General features: G+C 47.3%; 2 protein-coding genes across 2 annotated transcripts; both read left to right on the top strand.

The window, feature by feature from the left end:
- Nucleotides 1-11,299: 11,299 nt before the first annotated feature.
- On the top strand, nt 11,300-14,604 carry LOC125941242 (multidrug resistance-associated protein 1-like). Its single transcript, XM_049658178.1, has 3 exons — nt 11,300-11,431; nt 12,157-12,300; nt 14,474-14,604. Exons 1-3 carry the CDS (start codon nt 11,360-11,362, stop codon nt 14,576-14,578), a joined length of 321 nt encoding a protein of 106 aa, XP_049514135.1. The 5' UTR covers nt 11,300-11,359; the 3' UTR covers nt 14,579-14,604.
- Nucleotides 14,605-15,789: 1,185 nt separating this feature from the next.
- Nucleotides 15,790-22,854, top strand: LOC125941290 (multidrug resistance-associated protein 1-like). Its single transcript, XM_049658277.1, has 5 exons — nt 15,790-15,806; nt 18,113-18,368; nt 20,343-20,566; nt 20,774-20,894; nt 22,606-22,854. Exons 1-5 carry the CDS (start codon nt 15,790-15,792, stop codon nt 22,852-22,854), a joined length of 867 nt encoding a protein of 288 aa, XP_049514234.1.
- The last annotated feature ends 412 nt before the right edge of the window (nt 22,855-23,266 follow it).

Below are 23,266 nucleotides of genomic sequence, written 5' to 3'. Positions count from 1 at the left end.
TTTCACTCTTTCTGGGCACCCGTTTTTTTGTTTTTTTTTTTCAGAAGGTGAAGGCGCCGGTGGCTGAGAGTTCGTTTCCATCAAGGATGACGTTCCAATGGATGAACCCGTGAGTGGCGTGTCACGTGACATTATAACCTTCAGTCTACGCACAGACTGTGATGATGGGCAAGTCGCAAAGGTGAAAAGAATACTTGATAAATTATGGCGGATTGAGCACACCTACGTTTAGTGGTAGCGTTTGCAGTATAAATGCCGATACCGATGTAGACGGCAAGGGAGACGTCTTTCGCCAGTGCGTTCGTCCAAAGACGCAGGCTTCAGTACGGTCGAATAAATACGCTGGTTTATTGTAACACAACTGCATCTAGTATTTAGTGAAGTGTATCGCCGCATGCGCGATAGTGATATGATAGCGGGACGCGGTGATGAGTCTGGTGCTTATTGCAGTGAAGGGTTCACGGTTTTAAATCTAGCCCACACGAGCACGTGCATATGTGGACAAGCCGCATACCCTGTAGTTCTCACTAGCTGCGATGTTGTGCAATACTTGCTGCTTTTAACGTTACACGTACCGACGAAGCAACAGTCGCACTCACAACTCGAATCATTGAGGACATACAAGGATTCAGTGAAAGCATGGACTATGCTTTCACAGGATCTTGAATACGCCGTAAAGGTTTAAGACTCGTTAATGGCCTATTCTGTAGTTAATACGACCTCCGTCTGCAGAAATTCCTTACACGAGTACTTTTTTCCTGTGCACAGCTTGATCGTGAAAGGCTTCCGCACGACTTTGAACGAGGACGACATCCCTGCCCTCGTGGATGAGATGAATCCTTCGGCTTGCTCCAAAATGTTGCTGCAGCGCTGGAGTCCTGAGTGAGTGTAGATCCAGTGGTCTGGCATTGCGATTAGTGGAACACTGAAATTTACGTGACAAAGATTACAGAATCACGTTTTGACGATACCTTCGTTTGCCAGTTGGAACCCGGGTGCTGTACTCACTGGAAAATTGAGTGTTCATCGTCCCTGAACGACACAAACGGCAGGAATAAACTTGAAAACTAAACCTGCTAAAACCGTGCCAACGGGTACATTTTAATTGATTTAATACTGTTTTTTTATTGTTAACATAGTAATTATCATGTCGCGGGGTTTTCTTATAATACCACCACACAAACCCTGTGCCGAAGTCGGATTCCGTAGTGTACTGGGCGAAATGTACACCGCAAGGTGCGGGAAAATAGGATGGTCACGAGGGCAAGGAGCGCCGCGTATCTACTTTTCAGAACTCAGCTCTTCGACCCCGCCCCCCCTTCCTACGGCGAGCGTCGGCGTGTTCCCTCGTAACCGAGCGAGCGAGCGAGCGAGCACGGGGAAGGACGAAAGAGTGAGCGTGGAGCGCGGATGAAAGACTGCGAGAGCGAAGAGAGTGCGAGGGGAAAAGCGGAGGAGGAAAGTACGTAAAATGGAGAGGAGGAAAGCGGAGTGCCGGCAGCGACCAGGCGTAGGGCGAGCGCGGAAACAAAGCGCTGGCGTGGGCTTAGCACCCACTGCGCATGCGCAATTTCGCCTTCTCTGCTGCCGCTAGAGAATGCGCTCCGCGCGTGCCACGCGTCCCCATGTTCACGCTTTCTTTCTGAACAATGAGTGACGCAACCGGTGGGTCCGTTAGTCGTCTACCGCTGCTGGTAATCGAGCTGCCCGAGCAGAGGCGATGCGTCGCCGCCCAGTCGTCTACCGCTGCTGGTAATCGAGCTGCCCGAACAGAGGCGAAGCGTCGCCGCCCAGAGGACCCGGTCGTTCAGAATTAAATAATTTGCCACAATATATCGGGAATTTGAAACGCCTAAACACCTACTAAGCAGTTGTGCTCAAAATTCGCGTTATGGAGTATCGTAATCGTGGGTGAATTTTCTTATGTTTTTCGGACTGCCAAGAAGCCAATATACAGGCACGTTTCACTGGCACCATCTATAGAAAGCGTGTCAACCATGAAAATGTTCCTTGCATCATTCATGAGAGGAACATTTTCATCCCGCGCCATGAGCCCGCACCTTACGGTGTGTATTTCGCACTGTACACTAGAGGATTCAGTTTGAACTAGCTAGTCCGCAAAAAAAAAAAAGAGAAAGCTTTTTGAAGTCGCATGCTGACGTTGCTGGACCGGCCGCTGTATATGTCAGTGGCATTGGCGCTGCACTGCTGAGTTAGTAGTCGTGGGTTCTGTCTCAGCCACTGGGGCGAAATTTCGATTGGGCGGTCGTGGGCTCCCGATAAAAACGCGAACCCACAAAAGAACCCTGAGCGGTCAAATATAATCTGGAGTTACGACTCTAGACTCCATTACGACTCGCCTCATGATCATATATCGTGGTGTTGCCTCGAATGTGTTGGTCAGCTGTAGGCCTCCCTTCAGGAAATATGGCTAGCGGCTAAACTGAGTAGTCATCACCTGGTAGTCATCAACCCTCGCAATACAAGATTATTCACAAGCGCATCTATAGAGCAGTGTATTGCGTGGTTGAACGAAAAGACTCGAGATCCGCTACTGCCAGAATGCTTCTGGACAAGTGACTGTAATGCCTCATCACTTGCTACCAAATCTCTTAAGCGTAACTTTTGTGCGTTTGTCTATACGTGAAAAATAACCGCTTTTAAGCAAATATTCATAACCATAAAGCATAACACTTGTGAATAGATCTGTTAGTCTGTACGAAAATATCGGCCCTTAGCTATTGATTGGCGCGCTTATGCACAACAAGATTACTGTGGGTTTAACCAATAAAGACGTATTTTTTTGTGCGCTCATCAACAGGTCTGTCACCGGTGTGCGCCTGATGGGTACCTATTATATACTATTATAGTCAACAATAGTCAAATCAGAAATGTGCGACAAAAGCACCATTGTATAGCAGCCCCAATCCATCTCACTACCTGCATCTTGAACAACCAATGCTCCAAGCAGACAGTAAGATACAGATTATCACAAGTAAAAGAGATGAGAAAATGGCCTGCACTGCGAGAAGGCGAGCCAAGTGTCCAGGAAATGTTGCATAATGGGGGACCTGTGCTACGTGTCATGAATAAATTAGCCTGTATACCTCTCTGCTCCCTCTTTGTTATAGCGCTGGTTAGTCGTGACGCGGGACTAAGTTGCTAGCTATATATGGTATGGTATTGAAACTGCACTTGACTAAGATTTGTCTGTGGCAGATATCAGAATTTTAACCCTTGAGGTAAGTTACTCCATGAGGCAGCCATTACTCCCACGAGAAATAAAAAAAAGGCTTAATTAGTATTTACATAATTTCGCTAAATAACGCTTTCATTATTACGTTACGGCGCATATTTCAATCCACGCATTGCGCCTACTGAGTCTGCAAGGCATATCAACTTGGGACGAATTCCGAGGATGGCAGTGGTTTCGAGATATGCGCAGTTCAAGAGGCGCTTAAAATGCGCCGTTGAACCACTTACATATTTTTAAAAAGAAAACGCTGTTTTACGCACTGAAGTACAAAAGTAACTGGAACGCCAATGCATTTCGTCGGAGTTATTGAAAATTGTTATCTCGAAAGTGGTTTAGTCCTGAGAATTCGTGTCAAATGGCTTGCGAACTCAACGCGTACAATTCGCAGATGGAAATATGAACCGCAAAGTAATTCAAGGTTAATTAGCGTATTATGGCATTTATTGAAATAAGCATTTCATTTATCGAAGAAGTAATAGCCTCCTATTCGGGTAATTTACATCAAAGGCTAGAATTGTGCTAGCTGCTACAGGCAATGTTTTTAAGTTTCGTGCAGCTAAATCAACAGCCCGCATATACCATTATACAGGGTGTTTACATGCGCGCGGCAATTTTGCGTGTGTTCGGTGGCTGCTTTCACGCTCGGAAAACCACTTTTATATAGCACGTAAGGAGCAACAGAAAGCTACATTGGTAGTTTTTCATGTTGCTGTAAACTTTCTGATGGATACATTTAATCTAATTCTATTATTTGAGAAGTTGATTAAATAGGACTAATTATATAATTAGGCGGAATGCAAGAAATAATCTGAGTATCACGCAAGCGACAGCGAACTTTCCAGCTATGTGGCATTTGCATATTTTAAAATCTTAGTACATGATAGTTGGGGCGCCCTGTATATAAGCGCCATTTGCCTCGTAATAACATGGCATGGACGGCCTAGTTCAACTATTTAATTGACAATGCTAACCGCACGCTAGTTCATCTACGTCCTAACTTCTTTAGCACCCCTGCGTCTCTAAAGCTACTCCTTTATAGACACCAGTACGTCCTAATCTGGAGTATGCGAGCGCTGTGTGGGATTGCACTCAGGAAAAACAAATAACTGCATTACAACTGCATTCAGAATAACTCAGTTCGTTTTATATTGTGCAGCTGTAATAGTACCGCAAGCATATCAGCTATGAAAACGAACCTGGCCATCGCACTACTATCATCGTCATAAAATCTCCGCCCCTCGTTTAACTCTTCTTCAAAGCTGCACCTTCATTTGACTCTACGCGAAGAAGTAATTCCTTAACCACAGTACACATATCCTCGAAATGATCATTGTTATAAGGCTGGTCATGAATCACGTCACACAAACTTTCTTTTTCTTTTCCATTGGCACCTCTAATGCATTGAATGACTATCTTGTATGTTAATAGTCACGGCCAATTGCGCTCCAATAAGACCCTACGTCTACTTACACTAATGCGCTCACAAATGTTCACGATCACGTCCACTCAGGTCCACTGACCGGTACACGCTCAGTTTCACAATAACGTCTACTCATGCTCACCAGCACTCACAAATGGGTGCCCGTCTCCACATTCCCACTATCAATCCCTGGCGCTCACTCACTTTCCCAGGTCTACTCACCCACACGGATGCCCAGTCGTGTTCATAACGACGAACAATGTCACTGACCGGAACTCTCTCACGCTGACGTGTACGCTCGTACCGCTACTTAATCGCATTCGCACTGGCCTGCACTCAGGCTCAATAACACTTAAGCGTGTTCACGTAACCGCGTCTAAAAGAAGGGGGAACCGCGCACACTCGAAAACTAGGACAGCGGCAGAGAAGAGACAACAGCACTCAACTCTTCCCAACTGCTCGTTGTAGCGTATGCGACGTTTTATCACAGAAACGTTTTTTTTTTCTCGAAGCTCGCGGCAGGCTTCCGTTTCACGCAAACTACATCATCGGCCGAAATAGGTGAACAAATGACAGCACACATATATCGTGTCGACCCATACGTATAACCACTTCTACTACCGATAAAGATGCACGAGCCGCCGGCTGTGTTAATGTCTCTACTGTGTTACGCAATGAAACAGCAAACGGCATCTACATGTGATAAAATGCAACAAATATCTGCCGTCAAGCGCATCATCCATTTAGAGCAGCGTATTCTTAGACTCTTTCTCCAGTTTTAAAGCGAGTAGCATTCTTTGGCATTCTCTCCCGTTTTTGTGTTTGGACTTTCCCCGCCGAGGGCACTTGCCCTCATGCATCCAGGATTCACCTGGAAGGAGCGGACACTCCTGCTGAGAATGCGAGTCGGCTACTGCTGGATAGCTGCCCTCAATCACCGACTGGGCAGGTCCTCCTCCCCTACCTACACATACAGCAGGACAGATGAAACACTGGAGCACCTCCTGTGCCACTGCCTAGCGCACACAACGCAACAAGCTTACCTTTCTGCTACCTTCTGCCAGCAGGGCTTCCCAGCCTCCGCCATCGCGCCCCTGATTTTGCCCTCCCGCCATGTCTTCCGGGCAGCCCTCGACTCCCTGGAGCCGCTGTCTAGCCGACTCTAGGGTTCAGCTGCCGCCCACAGCCGGTCCCGCCACGGGACGCCACGTTACCCCTCTAACCATTCTCTAACCCTTCTTTCCTCTATGTTACAATTTCCGTGCCACCACGGTGACTGACCCGTGCTCCAATTAGGGCTGCAGAAGTATGTCTCTTCTTCGCCTCAGCATACACCCCGCCTCCGAATTTCCGGGTACGCTCATCGCCCAATGCCAACTAGTGCATCGAGAGGCACGGGCTGTCGAGCCGAAAATGTGTGGCGTCGGAAGAGTTAGAATGCTGTGTTCGGTGGTAGAACTTCTGTGCCGTTTCCCCGCCGCTGAGGGCACCGAATTGCGTTTGTCGCCAAAATACGATTGGCATCTGCTGTCGAGACGCGCTAAGACGTGGTCTTTCATGGGTAATGTATATTTCATTGCCATATGTCTTCAAATCAATTTGCGACAACTTTTACTAATCTTATGGCACTCACCGGCCGCAGCTTCTTCACTAAAGTTAGTTTGGTTGAGAAATGAAATAGTCCGAAATTGTTTGAAAAAGACACAACAAACGCAAGTCCCTACTCGACCACTCGCACTGATTTTATCCCATTTCAACTTGTCATGCCTAAGTGTGAGCGAATAATGCCGACCCATGCATCCAGTCAACTAGTCTGCATCTGCAACGCAGCGCGACTATCTTTAACCTCAAGTGCCCTAACGTGCCCGGTTCCCCTTGCTCCTTGGCAGGGTGAAGACGGGTGGCCCCGAAGGAGAAAAAGAGCAAGTCCACAGGGGCTCGCTGGTGTTCGCCTTGCTGATGGCGTTTGCAGGTCCCCTCTTCCAGATCGCTGCCCTGGAGACACTCTTTTGCGTTGGCATGTTCCTTCCCATCTACCTGATGGAGTAAGCCTACTGCTGTTATCGCGACAAGTTTCCTAGCATCCCGGCATTAACCCCGTATTTAGCCCGCTATGAACCGCTATAGTAGTATATCGCAGCTGTGGAATGGCTATGTCGTGGCGGTGTAATGCAAGCTTTGGCGCACGATAGATCAGCGGCACCAAGAGAGGACAAGTGTGCTCTGTCGGAAATCAACGCCAGGGAAAAGGGGCAAATTCCAAACGCACGCGAATCTCGTTTACTAGTGAGACGCGATGCTAAGAGTTATAGTTTGCATAGCTTCAAAAATACACGTGTTTTACTTGCCGTACACATCTGTTTCTCCTGTGGTCAGGTAGATGTATCGCTTGAGGCCTATCGTGTTGTTGAAATGAGGGAATCGGCATAACTCGATAAGAGCGGCAGGACAGCCCGCTTTTACGCAGACTGTGTGCCAGTAGTTGGTCTGTACGAATGCTATTAGTCCTTTATAATATGCAAAAGAAAACACATTTCATCATTTGCAGTTGTCAGTGATCTATTAGCAGCACCTTTCGTGGTACCTTCATCCGGGCAACGCACAAGTTATTGAGACACCAGCCCCTCTGTCTCGACCCGTCCCTATGTTTTAAGTTCGGAAATCATTACTTTATTGAAATATCTGTTGACCCCCGTGCCTCCTGACGTGAAAACATAGGAACTGTGCGAAAAAGCGTGACGTGGCCGCGCAACAATGACAGGACAAAACTGCTTTCGTGTTTGCTGATCATGTACCATCTTTTCGCAATGTTGCCAACCTTACACAGTAACATGTCCCAACAAGCTCGGGCTCACGGCCTTCCCTTACCTCCTGTGTCTGCAGCGTCCTCATCCAGTTCGGCAGCTCGGGAGAACCCGCGTGGAAGGGCTACCTATACGCCGTGCTCATGGCGGTGGCAAGCGTGGTGGTCAACCTCCTGTACTCGCAAGTCTACTACCTCAGCAGCTGTCTGGCGTTGCGCATCAAAACTACCCTCATAGCCTTCCTCTATCGAAAGGTATGCGAAGAATGCGCGCAGTCCAATGTTTTACAGCGAAAGCTGTACATGACTAGGCGAAACGAAAAACCGTTCGCCACATGTTTCGATAGATGTCTCCATTGGCTGCGCCGTCAGTTACGTCGTCCTCCACGGTGCACCCAAGCGCGCGCGCCATTGGCAGCGCCGTTAGTGACGTCGTTCTCGGCGTCGTACCTGCTCTACCCGCAACACCGCCTCCTCGGCTTGCCGTTGTCGCATGCGTTCGATAGCTCGAGTTAGCTCGGAGCCGGGGCTAGCAGCATCAGCCCGCCATTAGCGCTTGCCTTCCACTTCGCGATTTCAACGTGGACGTTTCGTCGCAGCCGAAGCCAAAGTGCTGCTCGAGAAACTCCCGCCGAAAGAGGGCGTTGGCCCCGGCGAACGCGTTCCCGCCATTGCCACGTTGACGCTGCTCTGCCGGCAACGCCGTCTCCTTGGCTCACCGTTGTCGCATGCGTTCGATATCTCGAGTTAGCTCGGCGTCGTGGTTAGCAGCATCCACCCGCCATTGGCGCTTTTTCCACTAGAAACACAAACATGTAACCAATAATTGAGAAACGCTTCAATACAGCGTCGGGATCAACCCACTGCTAAACACCGGGGCCGCACGTTTCAGCTTCGCTGGTTAACCGTCTGTACGGAGTGCTTGGGCGGTGTTTTTTAAATTGCTTGTCTCGTTCTGCGCAATTAACGCGCGTGCTCTTTAAGCGCAATTAACCGGCAGCCACCAGTGAACACACTTTCGAGGCATATTTATCTTGTCTCTTCAGCTTGCCGTGCCTCTTACATTATAGGCTTCGCGATTGCGTGCTGCAATACTGGCCGCAATGTGTTATCGCCTTGTGAACAGACTAACAAAATGCCTAATAGCACGCATTACGGACAAACAGTGGGTCACCGACTCGGTAAGAAATTCCATTTCGCCTTATCGTAGGGAACTGGCTGCTTAAGTCAAGGGGTGACGCTGACTTTCAAGGCACTCGGTGTTGACACGCTATAGAAACACGAGATGGGCCAAAATAAGTCGTGGCGATGTCCAACGTATTGCGTTGGCGGATATAGCTTTCTTTTCGGGAGCGTAAGGTCGCGGGTTAGAGTTTTGGGTGCGGGAACGCCATTCCGATAAACCTGACGCGAAAGACAACTGCTCCTCCACGGAGCTTTGAGTTCGCAAATGTTCTCTCATACAGCCAAAATTATCTGTAGGCTCCTAATTTTCGTAATATACACAACAGAAAATGAGAAAGTTAACAGAAACTAACCCTATAAATGTCGTCTTTAAAAGGCAGAAACGTAGACGTGTAAGTGTCATGCTTCACTGCAGCAACGTAGACCCCTTCATTAGTAAACAGTGCAATGAGTGAACGATGTGGCGTAAACCATTGAGCAGACCTTCGCCGCAGCGTTTTCGTTATCCACAATGGTGATCTTCGGCGTCAACCATTCATCTAGGCTTCCGTAAATCAAGCAATGCCCGTGTTTGGTGATGTCCCTTGCCGACGTCCCTAACGCTAATCGCGCAAGCAACGAATTCATGAAGCTAAGGAAGAGCTTCGAGCCATGCAGGGCTGGGCAAAGATACTTTGCATTGTGTCATGATAGGATACAAGATACTTGGGCAACAAGTACTTGAGATACAGATATAACATCCTACCACAATTATTGTATTCGATACGATGCTTTCCATTTGCATTCTTAAGATACTTCGATACATTCGCAAATTTCTTATTATAGATCTATATAATGTAGCAGCAAACGCTTATTCACAAAACGTTTGCTTGGACATTTCTTAACTCCGACCAACCTTGTTTCATTTGAATGAAATGTCTCTTAGTATCTCAAAATGTTTGTCTTTCTTGCTCAAGTATTTTCATTCGAAACAATTCATTGGGGTTTTAGCTGCTTAGCATGAAAGCTTTTTATACGCTGCGTAGTCAGAGGCTTTTACTTGTCGCTTTTTATTTCAAGGGAGTCGCTACCCTGCTTGCCGACCATTTGCGATATCCTTATCTTGTATCTTAAGATGCACGATACATTCTCATCTATCTGAAATAGAACTGATACACCCCTTGCCAGACTTATCATGATACAGAGACAAGATACATAAAGAGTATCTGAGATAGTATCTTAAGAGTCATGTGTCTTTCATACTGCCTAGCACTGGAGCCTAGGTACATTCAGAATACTGCCCCTGGCCTCTCCTCTCCATAGTCAGTCCTGCCGGTGCGTACGTGTGCAGGTGCTGACAGCCTGGTCCACGGGTGGCGAACAGCGCTCGGCGGGAGAGGTGATCAACAGCATCACGTTGGACACAGACAAGGTGTACCAGGCGGTGCTGTTCGCCGGCGAGCTGTGGGGTGCCCCACTGCGCTTGGTCATCACCATGGCCATGCTGTGGCAGTACCTGGGCCCCTCTTGTCTCGTCGCCGTCGCCGTCGTTATGGTCGTGCTCTTTGCCTCGTTCTTCTTTGCCCGCATGGTGCAGGTCGTTCAGGTACGCAACCAACGGAAATTCCATATAGAAGGAAACCCCCCCCCTTTCCCTCCATAGAGTGATGCCACGCTTGAGCCCACATGCTACCCCACTAGTTATGATGTACGTATGGGATCGACTCGTTGGTACAATCATGCAATAGCGCGAAACAAACGAAATGCTAAATAAGAGCACCATATAACGTGCGGTGAACATCAAGGCGGACGCCTACAGTGTGACACCTTTCCGCGAAGTGTAACCTTCAATGAGCCCAGCCTTTTCGTGCTTTGCGATCAGGTGCTCGCCGTTTCCTGTGGTATCGCAGAGCAGTTACCCTTTCTTTATTAGCATTTGTAGGGAGTTAGAGGTGGAAAAGAGGGGGGGGGGGTGCTGCAGCTTGCATGACTAATGAATAAAACATCATTCTGGAGTTTTGCGCGTGTCACGTTTTGACCATATCCGCGTTCGCACGCAGACGAGTCAAATGGAGCAGAAAGACAAGCGAGTTAAGTACGTGCACGAGCTCTTCAGCGGCATCAAGGTGAGAAATTGTCTTGTATTTGCTTTCACATCGTCACTGGGCGACAAATGGTGGAAACTTAGATACTGTTCGTAATGTCTGTTATATAAGGTGTCTTAACTAGGAATATAATGTATATCGGTTAGTAATCTTACGTGCTGCTCAGAAGGAGGTGTAGATCCTTGGATTAGCGTGACATACCAATTAGCGGCCACTGTGTGATTTGATGACGACGAAATGCCTTCCTTGATGTGGCTGAATTACATCGTGGCCTGTGCTTACTACCCTTGAAAATACTCTGTGTATAGTTTCCCGCCTGCTGTGCTTCCACGTAATATTTTTAGTGGAGGTGCGGGGTATGTCCAACTGAATCGGCCTACATCATGTTCCTCAATTAGCCACGTAGCAATATATTGCACGCATGCTGTCCACGTCCTCTTAAGCATCGTCGTCGCTATCTATTGCTGTTGCCTTAACCGCTTGAGGCCTACACATCTTCACATCCTTCCTGACCGACACTCTTATCTTTTCTTCATCTCTCAAAGATCCTGAAGCTATACGCATGGGAAGAGCCTTTCCAGCAACGCGTGGTAGACGTGCGGAAGAACGAGATGGAGATGCTGAGAAAGATTGCCTTCTACTTCAGCCTCATGAACTTTGTTTGGAACTGCATATCCTTCCTGGTGAGAGTCATTGCGCCCAGCGATACCGAAATTTAGTTAAACCTTAAACGTCTATATGAACGCAGTGCATAGAGAAAGGCGGACGGGGGTAGACTACGGTAAATAGCAAATGGTTAGTAAGAAAAAGGTCGGCAAGGTTAGTGATTTAAGATTACCTATGGATTTCTACGTCGGGTGTACAAAAGTGTCGCTTTAATTGGAGTAGCTTTAATTCGGCATTACCGCCTCTTTCAGCTAGAGGTCAAGAAAGTCATAGGAAAACAGTGCAAGAACACACGACACGAGGTCAAACAACCGTATCCGTTACTTTAGAAACAAGTCAATGCCAGCCCTGCAGCGACAGGATAATGGTGCTTTGTTGACGTCGGATGAATGAATTTTTTTCTGTCATTATTTTCTTAATTTAGGTCCTTTTCGTCGTCTAGTTTTCGTTACCTGGCGTTATGCGAGGAATCTTGGGTAGTACTTATTACTAAATGTGAGTATTTCAAGTTTCTTATTGGACGATACAATTAACAAAGGCAGTTGTAAGTAAATGCTGACCTCATTTCTTTTTAGACTGTCCAAGTTAGTGATGTTTTCTACGCGCTCCTAGATGAGCCAACCACTGCAACGTCGCACCATTTTGCGGATCAAGCCAGTGCCTCACGGTCGCGAATTTGGCACCTGTGTATTGCAGCGATTCACCGATCAACTGTAGAACAAGCAATTCGAACTGTTCCCAGGTGTCCCTGGTGACCTTCATGACCTTCCTGATGGTAGGCTCGCACGGTCTGGATCCCGTGACGGCGTTCGTGTCGTTGGCGCTGTTCAACACGTTGCGCTTCTCGCTGCTTCTCATCCCGGACCTCATCGTCGGCTCTGTAGTGGTGAGTGACGTTTTATGCTGAACCGAGACAGCCGGCGTAACGGCATGGTCCTTGCGCACCGCCGTATCTCAGGACCCATTACGTTCGGCAGCTAAGTAAGAGGTCGTGGGTTCGCTCCTCGACTGTGGTGGCCGCGTAAACAGAATGACGCAATTTGCAAACAGTGTTATTGCGCGGATCTTTTGGGGCGCGGTGATGAAACGCTGAAAGTCTTGTCCTTCAGTACACCGTCTCCCTTACGCCGACGTTGTATGCGGAAACAAAGCTCACTCAGCAATTCTTGTCCTTCCCGTTACTCGCGACAACGCGACAATCTGTAACTGACTCGCGTATATAGCAGTTACCTGCAGTGTAAACCATTGTGGGCTGTCGAATAAAGCTGTCTTCGTGGTATTTTGTAGAGTCCTTCCTTCTGAGGTTTTACGTGCCAAAACCAGTTCTGATTGAGGCACGCCGTAGTGGAGGGCTCCAGATTAATTTTGACCACCTGGGGTTCTTTAACGTGCACTACAACGCAAGCACACGGGCGTTTTTGCATTTCGCCTCCATCGAAATACGACCGCCGCGGCCGGGATTCGATCCCGCGACCTTGTGCTCAGCAGCGCAACGCCTTAGCTGACTGAGGCACTCCGGCGGGTATTTTGTAGAGTTGTAGTGTCCGCTAGCAGGTCTGCAAATATGTAATAACTGGCTCATCTATGTATATACGGGGTGTCTCAGCTGTCACGCAGCACGATTTAAAAAAAGAGGAGCGGCGTTACGCGAAGCAAACCTATTCCGTATTGTTTCCAGTAGAGTGGAGTAGCCGCCAGTAATTTTTTCGTTGCTGAGATTTAATTAGGCAATTTTAAATAATTATATTACTCGAGAAGTACTGTCCTAATTATCAAACTCTCAATGAGAAAATTGTAGAGCAACATGAAAAACACCCGATACAGATTTCTGTTGCTCAATACCTGCTACATAAATGTGCTTTTTCCGAGTGTGAAAGAAGCCCGTGAATACACGCAGAATTGCCGCGCGACTGGCCGCTCGAGGCACTTTGCGTGTATTCGCGGGCTTCTTTCACGCTTGGAAAAAACACTTTTATGCAGCACGTATTGAGCAACAGAAATCTGTATCGGGTGTTTTTCATGTTGCTCTACAATTTTCTCATTGAGAGTTTGATAATTAGGACAGTACTTCTCGAGTAATATAATTATTTAAAATTGCCTAATTAAATCTCAGCAACAAAAAAATCCCTGGCGGCTTCTACACTCTACTGGAAACAATACGGAATAGGTTTGCTTCGCTTAACGTCGCTCCTCTTTCTTTAAATTGTGCTGCGTGACAGCTGGGACACCCAGTGTACTGTAAAAAAGAGAAGGAAAGCCTCCCGGCCCTTGGAATACCTCGTTTACTTCTACCTTCTGCTTCTATCTTCAAACATCACTATATATAGAGGGTGTTAATTTTTAAGTTTTACGTTATTTTTAGAAATCGTCTGTGGCAGGTACCACAATTCTTATCATTGAGCTGGGTTAGTCGATCAAGGCGGACATTAGTAGCACGAGAAATCGAAACACATTTTCAACTAATTAACAAAGATTCACTGAATAACTTCTTAGTTAATTTCTTTGCGACACATATTGCAATTTACGAATTGTACCCGGTGAGATTGTCAGGCGTGTCCGCTTGGAATGAATTTACAGTATGACACCAGTTTGGAGATATGCGCCATCAAACTCGGCGTAAAAGATGCACTGTTGTTCCACTTACTTTTTTACCAAAATGCTCTTTTATACATTGAAGCACTGGAACGCCCATGTATTTCGTCCCACACTTTGGGAAATACTCTCGAAACTGATGTCTCACTGGAAATTCATTTCAAGTGCGTCTTGCAAACTCACCGGCTACAATTCGTAAATTGCAATGTGTCGTAAACTAACTAGGAAGTTAATTAGTCAATTCTTGCTAATTAGGTGATTATGTATTTCGATATATCCTGCTACTAACGTCCGCCTCTTCGAATAACCCTGTTAAACAACAGGAGTTATGCTTCCTTCCACAGGCTATTTTTAAAAATTCCGTAAAGCTTAATTTCGCACACCCGGTATTCCAAATGTATTTTTTTTGTTTTTTTGAGCCCGTAAGTATGCTCTGTGACATTCATTTTGTTGGTATTTGTGCACAGTGCAACGTCGCAATGGGCCGCATGAAAGAGTTTCTGCTCAGTGAGGACGTCGACCCCAAGCAAGTGGGCAGCCAGCCGTACTCGGGTACGCCATGTTTGGTATAACTTGTGACGCTGCAACTCGCGATAACACACGGGCGGCATGGTGGCGTCCATTTTGCTCAGTGCTTGAATTCCAGCCTTGGGCTCGCTTTGCTGTGCGGGCACAAGGCGAGCACCCTCGTGTAAAGAACGTGTTGCTGGGCAGACTGTTCATGTTGGCACGTTTGAATACGCACACAGCTGAAAAAAAGAAAAAGAAGGTCGCAGTTTCTTCCGAAAGGCGACGCATGGATTGCGATAGCAAAATCTGTCCAGGTTAGTAGTTTTATTGGTCGTATAAACTTGTAAACATACGCATACCAAGTCAATGAACACGCATGGCGCCACGCGCGCACACGCAAACATGAACACATGTCACTCCAGGACCGCGGAAACTCGCTGTCAAAACGCTGGAGTGAGGAAGCGCGGCGGCGAGCGAATGGACGTTCGTGCGGCGTCTCGCATTAACGCGAACTAAGCCGCAAGAATACAGCGGACGGCGGACTGTGTCCCTGATACAGATGGCTTTCAAGCTACAGCTGGGCGGGCGGGCGCGCGCGTTGTACTCCGGGCCGCTGTATCTTGAAAGCCATTTGTATCAGGGACACAGTTCACCGTGCGCGATGTTTTCGCGGTCGCCCGAAGTACAACGTGGCCCCGCCTCTCCCAATCCTTTCCCCCGGAGCGCTGCGCGCGAAGAAAGAAGGCGCGCGTCGTTCCCTCTCCCCTCCCTTGCGTGCGCGAGATTGAGCCGCGATCGTCGGCTCACCTTCGCATGCTTTCACTCTCACATATAGCATACGGCGCGGGGCGACGATTTACTCGCCTTTGGACTTGTTACGTAACCTGACGGCGACGGCGACGGCAGAAATGCGCCAGGAGGGTCATGTAATTGCAATCGCAATAAAACGTTTAGCACCAGGGTTTCGATAACGTGCACCTGAGTGTACGTGCACGAGCGTTTTTGCGTATTGCTCTTATCGAAATACGGCCGTCCCGGCCGCAACCAAAGCCGCGGCCTCGAGCTCAGCGGCGCAACGCCGTATATCAAAAAGATACCGCGGCTGGTCAGTGTAAACGAAGACGAAAAGAATGGGGACGCCGGCTCAAAAGGACGCTGAAAGGATTTCTTTAAAGTTAAGAGACCCTGCGTCTATTATAGTTTCAGTGTAACCTGCTGATGTGAATATTAGTCTACCGCCTTGTGTATATGCTTGCACCTAATTTATGGAACTATGCGACTGGCGCTTAGGTTAGAGTAACCAGTCCGAGCTATTTCTCACTGGCACGCAGTGCTTTTCTCACGCGGTTCCGGCTGCTTGATTGATCCCCACACCCGCATGTCATTTTCATGTTTTCATGTTTTTTCGCAAATCTACGTAACTAGACAACTGCCCACTCAGGACTCATCAAAACTACACAAAGCGTGATAAAGAGGCTGTTTGCGTCTTTTTAGACTGATGAAACGAGAGTGAAGCTCTGCAGATGCTTCTCAGAGACTTGGTTTTGACGTCGCTTCTAGCTTACAGGGAGAACGCGAAGCGCAAATGCATTTCTATTATAAGATAATCTTGTATGCACCATCTTTGGTGTTATGCTATATGCAAAAATGAATGTATACGCGTTCAGGTGTGGTAGACCTGCACTCCATCATATAAAAAGATAGCGTATTTTAGCTAGTAAAGCTCAGGTTCATTAAATGTATAACGGAGATTAGGCTTCAATTTGGCTAAGCAAATTGCACAGCTACAGCGGTAAATTTTGAATATATAGAGCTTGACAGCGAATGCTTTCTTAAGGAAGGCGTGTCACGACAAGAGGAGCTTCAGCAACGCACACTGCTTATCGCCATTATACAGGATGTTCACTTAACTTGGGCTATACTTAAAAATATGCAAATGGCTACGTAGCTGGACACAACCAGGGTAATGTTGTTTGCCGTCGCTTGGAGATACTCACATTTTTTTGCATCCCGCCCAAGTTACGCAATTAGTGTTAATAAATAATCAAGTTCTCAATTATTGTAATTAAATGAAAAGTGCCAATGAAAATATTGTAGACCAACATGAGCTTTCTGTCGCTCAATACGTGCTACACAACAGTATATTTCCGAGCGTGATAGATGCCCGCGAATACACGCAAAGTGCCTCGAGCGGCCAATCGCGCTGCACTTTGCCTGTACTCGCCGGGCTTTTTTCACGCTTGGAAACATACTGTTATGTAGCACGTATTGAGCGACAGAAAGCTGTATCGGGAGTTTCTCATGTTGGTCTACAATTTTATCATTGACACTTTCAATGTAAATATTACAACTGAGAAGCTGAATAATTAATTAAGACTAATTATCTAATTAGGCTGAATGCAATGAATAATCTGAGTATCTCCAAGTGGCAGCAAACAAGATTACCTTGGTTCTGTCCCGCTGCGTAGCATTTGCATATTTTTAACGTTTGACCCAACTTAACCTAAACACCCTGTATATACACACATTCTTATATCCAGACGAGCCGATTACATCTGGAGGACCTTCAGAGTTTACACCACAGCGTTGAGCTCCTTCAACGCCCTCACTTCGATATCACTCACTGCTTGGGACCAACAAGATAGTGAGCGGGAATACGTAAGGACAAAAATAATCGGTTCAAATGCAGGTCACACGGCGGTTAGCGTCAAAGTGCGCTTTGCACAATTATATTTAGCGACACGATACTTTCTGCAACATTGTCTACTAAATTGTACAAAAGTAGACGTCACTGAGGACCGTTCGCACAAACTGTGCAGCGAAGAAAAAGCTGCCGCGCAAGTTTTTCGAGCAACGACCGTCGCAAGCAAACACGAGCCGAAAGTGTACGTGATTTTTCTCAGCGGACTACATGTCGAGGCTCGCACACCTGTTTCAGAGGGTACGTCCCCTAAGATTGTTTCTAAAGAGCAACAGTGGCTTTCTAGACCCATGAAATATTTTTTTTCAATTATTTTTGCACATTTATTTGACAAGCGAAGGTAGCTTAAATTGATAAAAAGAAAGGGCTAGCTTATCTTTCTCTGTTTCAAAGTTAATGTTCTAATCGAACCAACTGTACATCCCAACTTGATGTTAGACATGTCAAAGTGTTTCTGCATTAGCGCTGCTCTTGAGCGAAAAAATCTTCTCAAAGCTTTCTGCTTTTGAGTTCTCATTAAGAACTCAAATAATACTCCTTAGTCGATAAAAAGTTCAACTAATACCTAGTAGACGCTGTCGAAATCGCTGACGTCATGGGAACCTGGTTTTGGTATGCAACATAGTTTCGCTATCAGTCTTACGTTTTCGCGTCATTTCTGGGTTAGCTAGAGTCGGCTAATGGTAGCATCGACTTTTTCTTTTACTGTTCCGTAGGCGTGATGTACCAATGGCGTATTTGCAACACTCCTCTTGAGCGTCGTTTTACGCATTTCTTTTTAAGAACACCCGCATTGTCTCATGGCAGTAGACAGGAAGCTTCGTGTCACATCATAACTGCGGACACATTTACCATTCGTCCCCAGTGAATATTTCTGTACCCCAACTGCTTTTAGCACAGCTGTACTATACGTAATCGCCGATACCTGCAAAAATCCGTGGCGGCCTCCGCTCGCAGGCGACGCGGTGTCCATACGCCAGGCGTCGTTCAGCTGGCACAGGCAGGAGCGCCTCGTACTGCAGGACGTGGACGTCCGCATCGCTCAGGGCCAGCTGGTGGCCGTCGTCGGTCAGGTGGGCTCCGGCAAGACGTCCTTCCTGTCTGCCATCCTCGGCGAGCTGCGCTGCGTCAAGGGCTCGATCAACAGAAAGGTACGTGCAACTTATTCTACGGTATGTTTCACACGCGCGAGGCATTTCGTCCGCATATTGCTGCAAAACGGCGAACTCTTACGTTTAGCTGGACGGGTCTTTCTGTGAAAGTGGTTTCGTGCTAGCAGCTGAACAAATAAGCAGACTAAGTTTGTTATATGCTGTGAGATTAAGATACTGACGCCTGTTCGGGAAATTCATGAAGTTTCCATTTCAGACGACAAACATTCACTATATTCATATTTGCAGACATAAGTTAATTATGCCATGTCATGCGCTGCAATTTAATTAGGGCGAAAGCCTTCTATGTCTAATCAGTTAACCTTGAGCGAAACCGCGTCGACGACACGAAAGGTACAAAAGAGGTACGAACCGTCAACCTTTGGTGCGAGTCGAACCCACGACCATAGGTGGTAGTCGAAACCATCACCATTGATGGTAATTAAGGTGAAGTTAATTAAGACACTGATAATTAAAATAGAGGTAATTAAGGCATTCGAAACCACGACCATTGGTGGGAGTCGAACCAAAGACCATAGGAGGAAGCGAATTAAGAGGGTTGACCCAACGAAGTATACTAAGCGAATTAAGGGGGATGTGTACGTCATGTGTCCCTCTTTGATGCACCGGCACTTGGGCTTTCGCCTTGACGTCGTCTGAGAGATAACATAAGAGACCCGCTGAACTTTTTAATTGTCTTGTTGGGCAAGATACATTTTTGCGAGTGTTTCCTGATTGTATTCTTTTTCATCTCCATCTCCTCCCCCCCCCCCTCCTTTTTTCGATGGGTTAAAAAGAGTGAATTCTGTGAAAAGGGAACAAAATTCGCACCAGATTTTGTACCAAAGTTGAAACCTTTTGGCAGGGACCAATGTATTTAACATTTCACTTTGAGGTTTAGTTGTTGAGAAATGAAGTGTGCGAAGGAAAGTGAAGATAGGAGTCATATTGGTTGAACATCGAACCCGTTCGCGAGAAGCATCAATGTATATTTACGTGTCCTAAAAATGTAATTCACCAGGCTCTGTTATTGACTAAAATACGATCAGTATCCGATACTTACTCGAAGTTAATGAAACCTCTTTCAATAGCAGTGACGAAAAAGAAAACACGAATTCGAAAACAGTCATGCTGATTGTTCCATACGTGAGAACATTTCTTGAAATAACACTTTGCAACAAGAAACAACACTTTTCGGCAAAGTATTCTGTGCTACTTCTTGCATAAGACTGATGGTCAACTAGGCTACATCAGACCCTCCTTCATTCCTGAATTTAAAACGTGCTCAGTATCACCACTTTCCGTACCCTAACACTACCACCACCACTAACAACAACAAAATCATCAGCGGATCTCTGTCGCTCTATAAATTGAGACTTGCAGGAAGTTTTGCGACAGAACCGCACTGTGGGATGCGTAAAGTCAGAACTTTTCGTATGGCGGCGACGTTTTTTTCTCTTTAGCTGATTGCGAACAGTGATTTATTTTTATTGACTGGATGACTCGGAACATCCGAATTATGCGATGTCGGTGATGCAGCAGAACGATGTAATGTGTAATTATGGCTTCCTTTTTACCTGGAGAAGTATTTTACGACAGTAATTTGGTATTTGTATCTCATTTTAGCCTCAGTGTCACGTGTTATTTTGGTTTTCGGCGCACTTTTATGAAGAAAAGTAAACCAGAAGTACCTCTCCACGGATGATAGCCATTATTCTGAGAAAGACAAGCCCTCTCGCGCATACATGCTTTTACAATGTTAAGGATGGACCATGGCTCGCATAGAATTCTTTCTTGTCGTTTTTGCTAAGCCTTCACGATTTTTGCACAAGGTTTCTTTGCCCGATATATTGTCGCACTGATGTCCCCAAATTCGTAATGCTTGCTAGTAGAAACGACCTAAGTTCAAGCAAATGCAGTACTATTACACGTCTCTACCTGCACGTCGTTGTCCACACATGCACCGTCGCGCAGGGCAAAGTGGCGTACGTCGCCCAGCAGGCGTGGATCCAGAACGCTACGGTGCGCCAGAACATCCTTCTCAAGCGGCAACACCACGCGTGTTTCTACGATCGCGTGGTACTGGCCTGCCAGCTGCAGACCGACCTCGCCGAGCTGCCCGCCGGAGACCAGACCGAACTGGGCATGCGCGGAGTTAACCTCAGCGGCGGACAGAAGCAGCGCATCAACCTCGCCAGGTGACGATGGTAGTTGAGGATGTCCACGGTCCTCGTAGTTAAGGACGTGCGTTGGGGACTCCCCCCTTAAAGAACCCCAAATTAATCCACACACCTCCACTGCGGCATTCTTAACAGCCCGCTGCGAAGCTTAGGGGAATCAATCCTAAAGTAAATATTTGCCAACCATCTGGGTTTGTCAGCTGATGAACTGCATTTCACTCACAGGGCAGTGTACCAGAACGCGGATCTGTACATAATGGATGATCCGCTGAGTGCCGTCGACGCTCAGGTGGGCTCAGCGCTTTTTCACGGCGTCATCGGCCCCCGAGGACTGCTCAGAAAGAAGGTACTACACGAACAGAAGCTACCAGCTAAATGTGTTGCCAGAGGTTGTAGCACAATCGGCAGTACATTTGCCTAAAGGGCATGCGAACGGAGTTATGTGGGCTGCGTGGGCGACGTCTTGGTATAACGCCTGATTCGAGCGATACTACATTTGTCGCTGCACCGTCACGCAAGATGGCAATGCTTTCATCGTTTCCGCCTAGCCGGTCATCGCGGCTTACTCGACTTCAATCGCCTGTGATCCCCAGCGAAGACGTCACAGAGCCGTGTAACAAAAGTGGAAATTACGCGTCTCGGTGCGCGCTGCCCTGAAAGTGTTGCGTGTTACGCACGTTCCGTTGAGCTTGTCAGTAAACATTACATCCCAACGAAACGTTCATACTCATCCCAGCCTTCACGCCGCAGAAATTATTTGATCGTGTCGTTTAATGACAACCGCCTACAACATTTATAAGATTGAGCCTTTAGCGAACGTGGCGCGTCATCAAGCTCCCGGTCGCAAGAAAAGCCCCGCAGGAAAATGGTTTGGCAGTATGGTGAGACGAAAGCTGCTGCGTCTGAGCTGCTACACGGAAAAATTTTAGTCGCGTATGCCAAAAGTTATTTTTCGTTTTCTTCCATGGCCTTCCAACACATCCCCGGTGGTCGCAAGTTATTGCTGCTGCACCGTCCCAAATGAAAATTTATTTTTCACAAGAACGGTCTCAAACCTCCCGTAACTTCAGTGTAAACTGGCACAATGGACTGGCATAATGAAGGTGCTTAGGGAGTTATGCAGGCGTGCAGTCTTTGTAACGTTGTGTCTGTACTGTTTCTTCACGTTGACATGCGTGATTCGCTTTGATAATCTAAGCATTGTTGTCTTCTGGACGTTCTGAAAAGCAGCAAATGGTAGAAATTAAAGGCAGGAACTCGGCAAATTCTTGATCAAAAGCGAGTTACAAGATGGTCTCGCACAATATTTATACGAAGCAATTCCACCCCCCCCCCCAAAAAAAAAAAAAAAAAAAAAACGCGTACTGCTCAGCATTCTGATGCTGAACTGCCATACAAGATGCATGCGCACCTGAACATTGTCGCACCCTGATAGTGTACTGAACCAATCGGAGAGCACATAGCTACCCTGTGAGCCAGTCAGATTTGGAAAAAGGTGAATCTAACAATACTGCTGATTTTCACGGTGTCTATCATCAAAGACACAAAATTACGAGGAATCATCAAGTCGGCTGGCTATTCTCTGTAGAGCAACGTTCTTTGATATCACCTCTCCCCCCTACCCCCTCCTCTTATCTCCTTTTGTGACCCAGATCTTCGCGTTGACTCTTGGAAAACAGGCCTTACCAGATATCCGGAACTTACAAGGCATTTTTGTGGGAGCTGTTAGTGACGCCCTTCTCACAATCGACACTCCCCACCCAGTTCTCACCCACTCTGTGGCCCACTCTTTCCATACTCTGCGCATGCTATGTTATAAATTACGGAATGCCCATCGTGTGTCGAGGGCGTGTTTCCCTCAAGCCTCTCCTGAATATATTTTGAAGGGCGCACTTCGCAATTGTCCCGTGACGATCCTTCCTAGTTTTTAAGCTTCCTCCGTGGTGTTCAGTATAGCAACCAGCAGCCTTTGCAATGGAGTGTCAATGTTCCTGAATACCTCAACGCTTCGGCCTCCAATGGTTGTCTCATTCTCTTACGCCACCTCGTGTGGACAGACTCGCGTGCTGGCCACCAACACGCTGTCGCTGCTGCCCCTGACCGACATGGTGATAGTGCTGCACGAAGGACGCGTCAAGGAGGTGCACCGCGCACCGTTTAACCAGCGGCTGTTCGACAAAGGCCTGGCACTCAACGCGCTCATTTCTTCGCCACCAGCGTCGCAGCAGCACCCGCAGCAGCATCACGGCGCCATCGACAGCGGCGTCGCCAGGGCTCCGGTCAAGGTTCTGCATGACGAGAAGTGAGTGAGCCTCCGATCGATCGCCTCCAAAATCAGCTATCAGACAGTGACATCCGGGATCTGTATGCCAGCCCATGCGCGCTGTGTAATCCAGGAGGCCGCGCAGATAGCTGTAAACATTTCGTAACCTGGCGAACACGAGCTAAAACAGGGCTTCTTGTTCCTTGTGTCAGAAGTTCATCCACCGCAATAAAACACGAAGGAGAATACGCCACACGTCTTGCGCTTGATGAGCAACAGGGGTGTAGCGGACGCTAAGTGTGCTTGAGCCACAAAACTAAACTTCGGATCATGAATAATAGGCCGCGGCTATTGGGGCGTAGACACGGAAACTGGCCTCCATAGCAGGTGACAACCTTAGAATAAAAGGTTATGCGTACGCTCACTCAGGCACAATTTGCGTATATGCCCCAGCA

Source organism: Dermacentor silvarum, chromosome 11, assembly GCF_013339745.2.
Source record: "Dermacentor silvarum isolate Dsil-2018 chromosome 11, BIME_Dsil_1.4, whole genome shotgun sequence".
In the NCBI taxonomy this organism is placed as follows: Eukaryota; Metazoa; Arthropoda; class Arachnida; order Ixodida; family Ixodidae; genus Dermacentor; species Dermacentor silvarum.
Note: the sequence above shows the minus strand (reverse complement) of the source record. Positions and strands in the feature narration are given on the sequence as shown.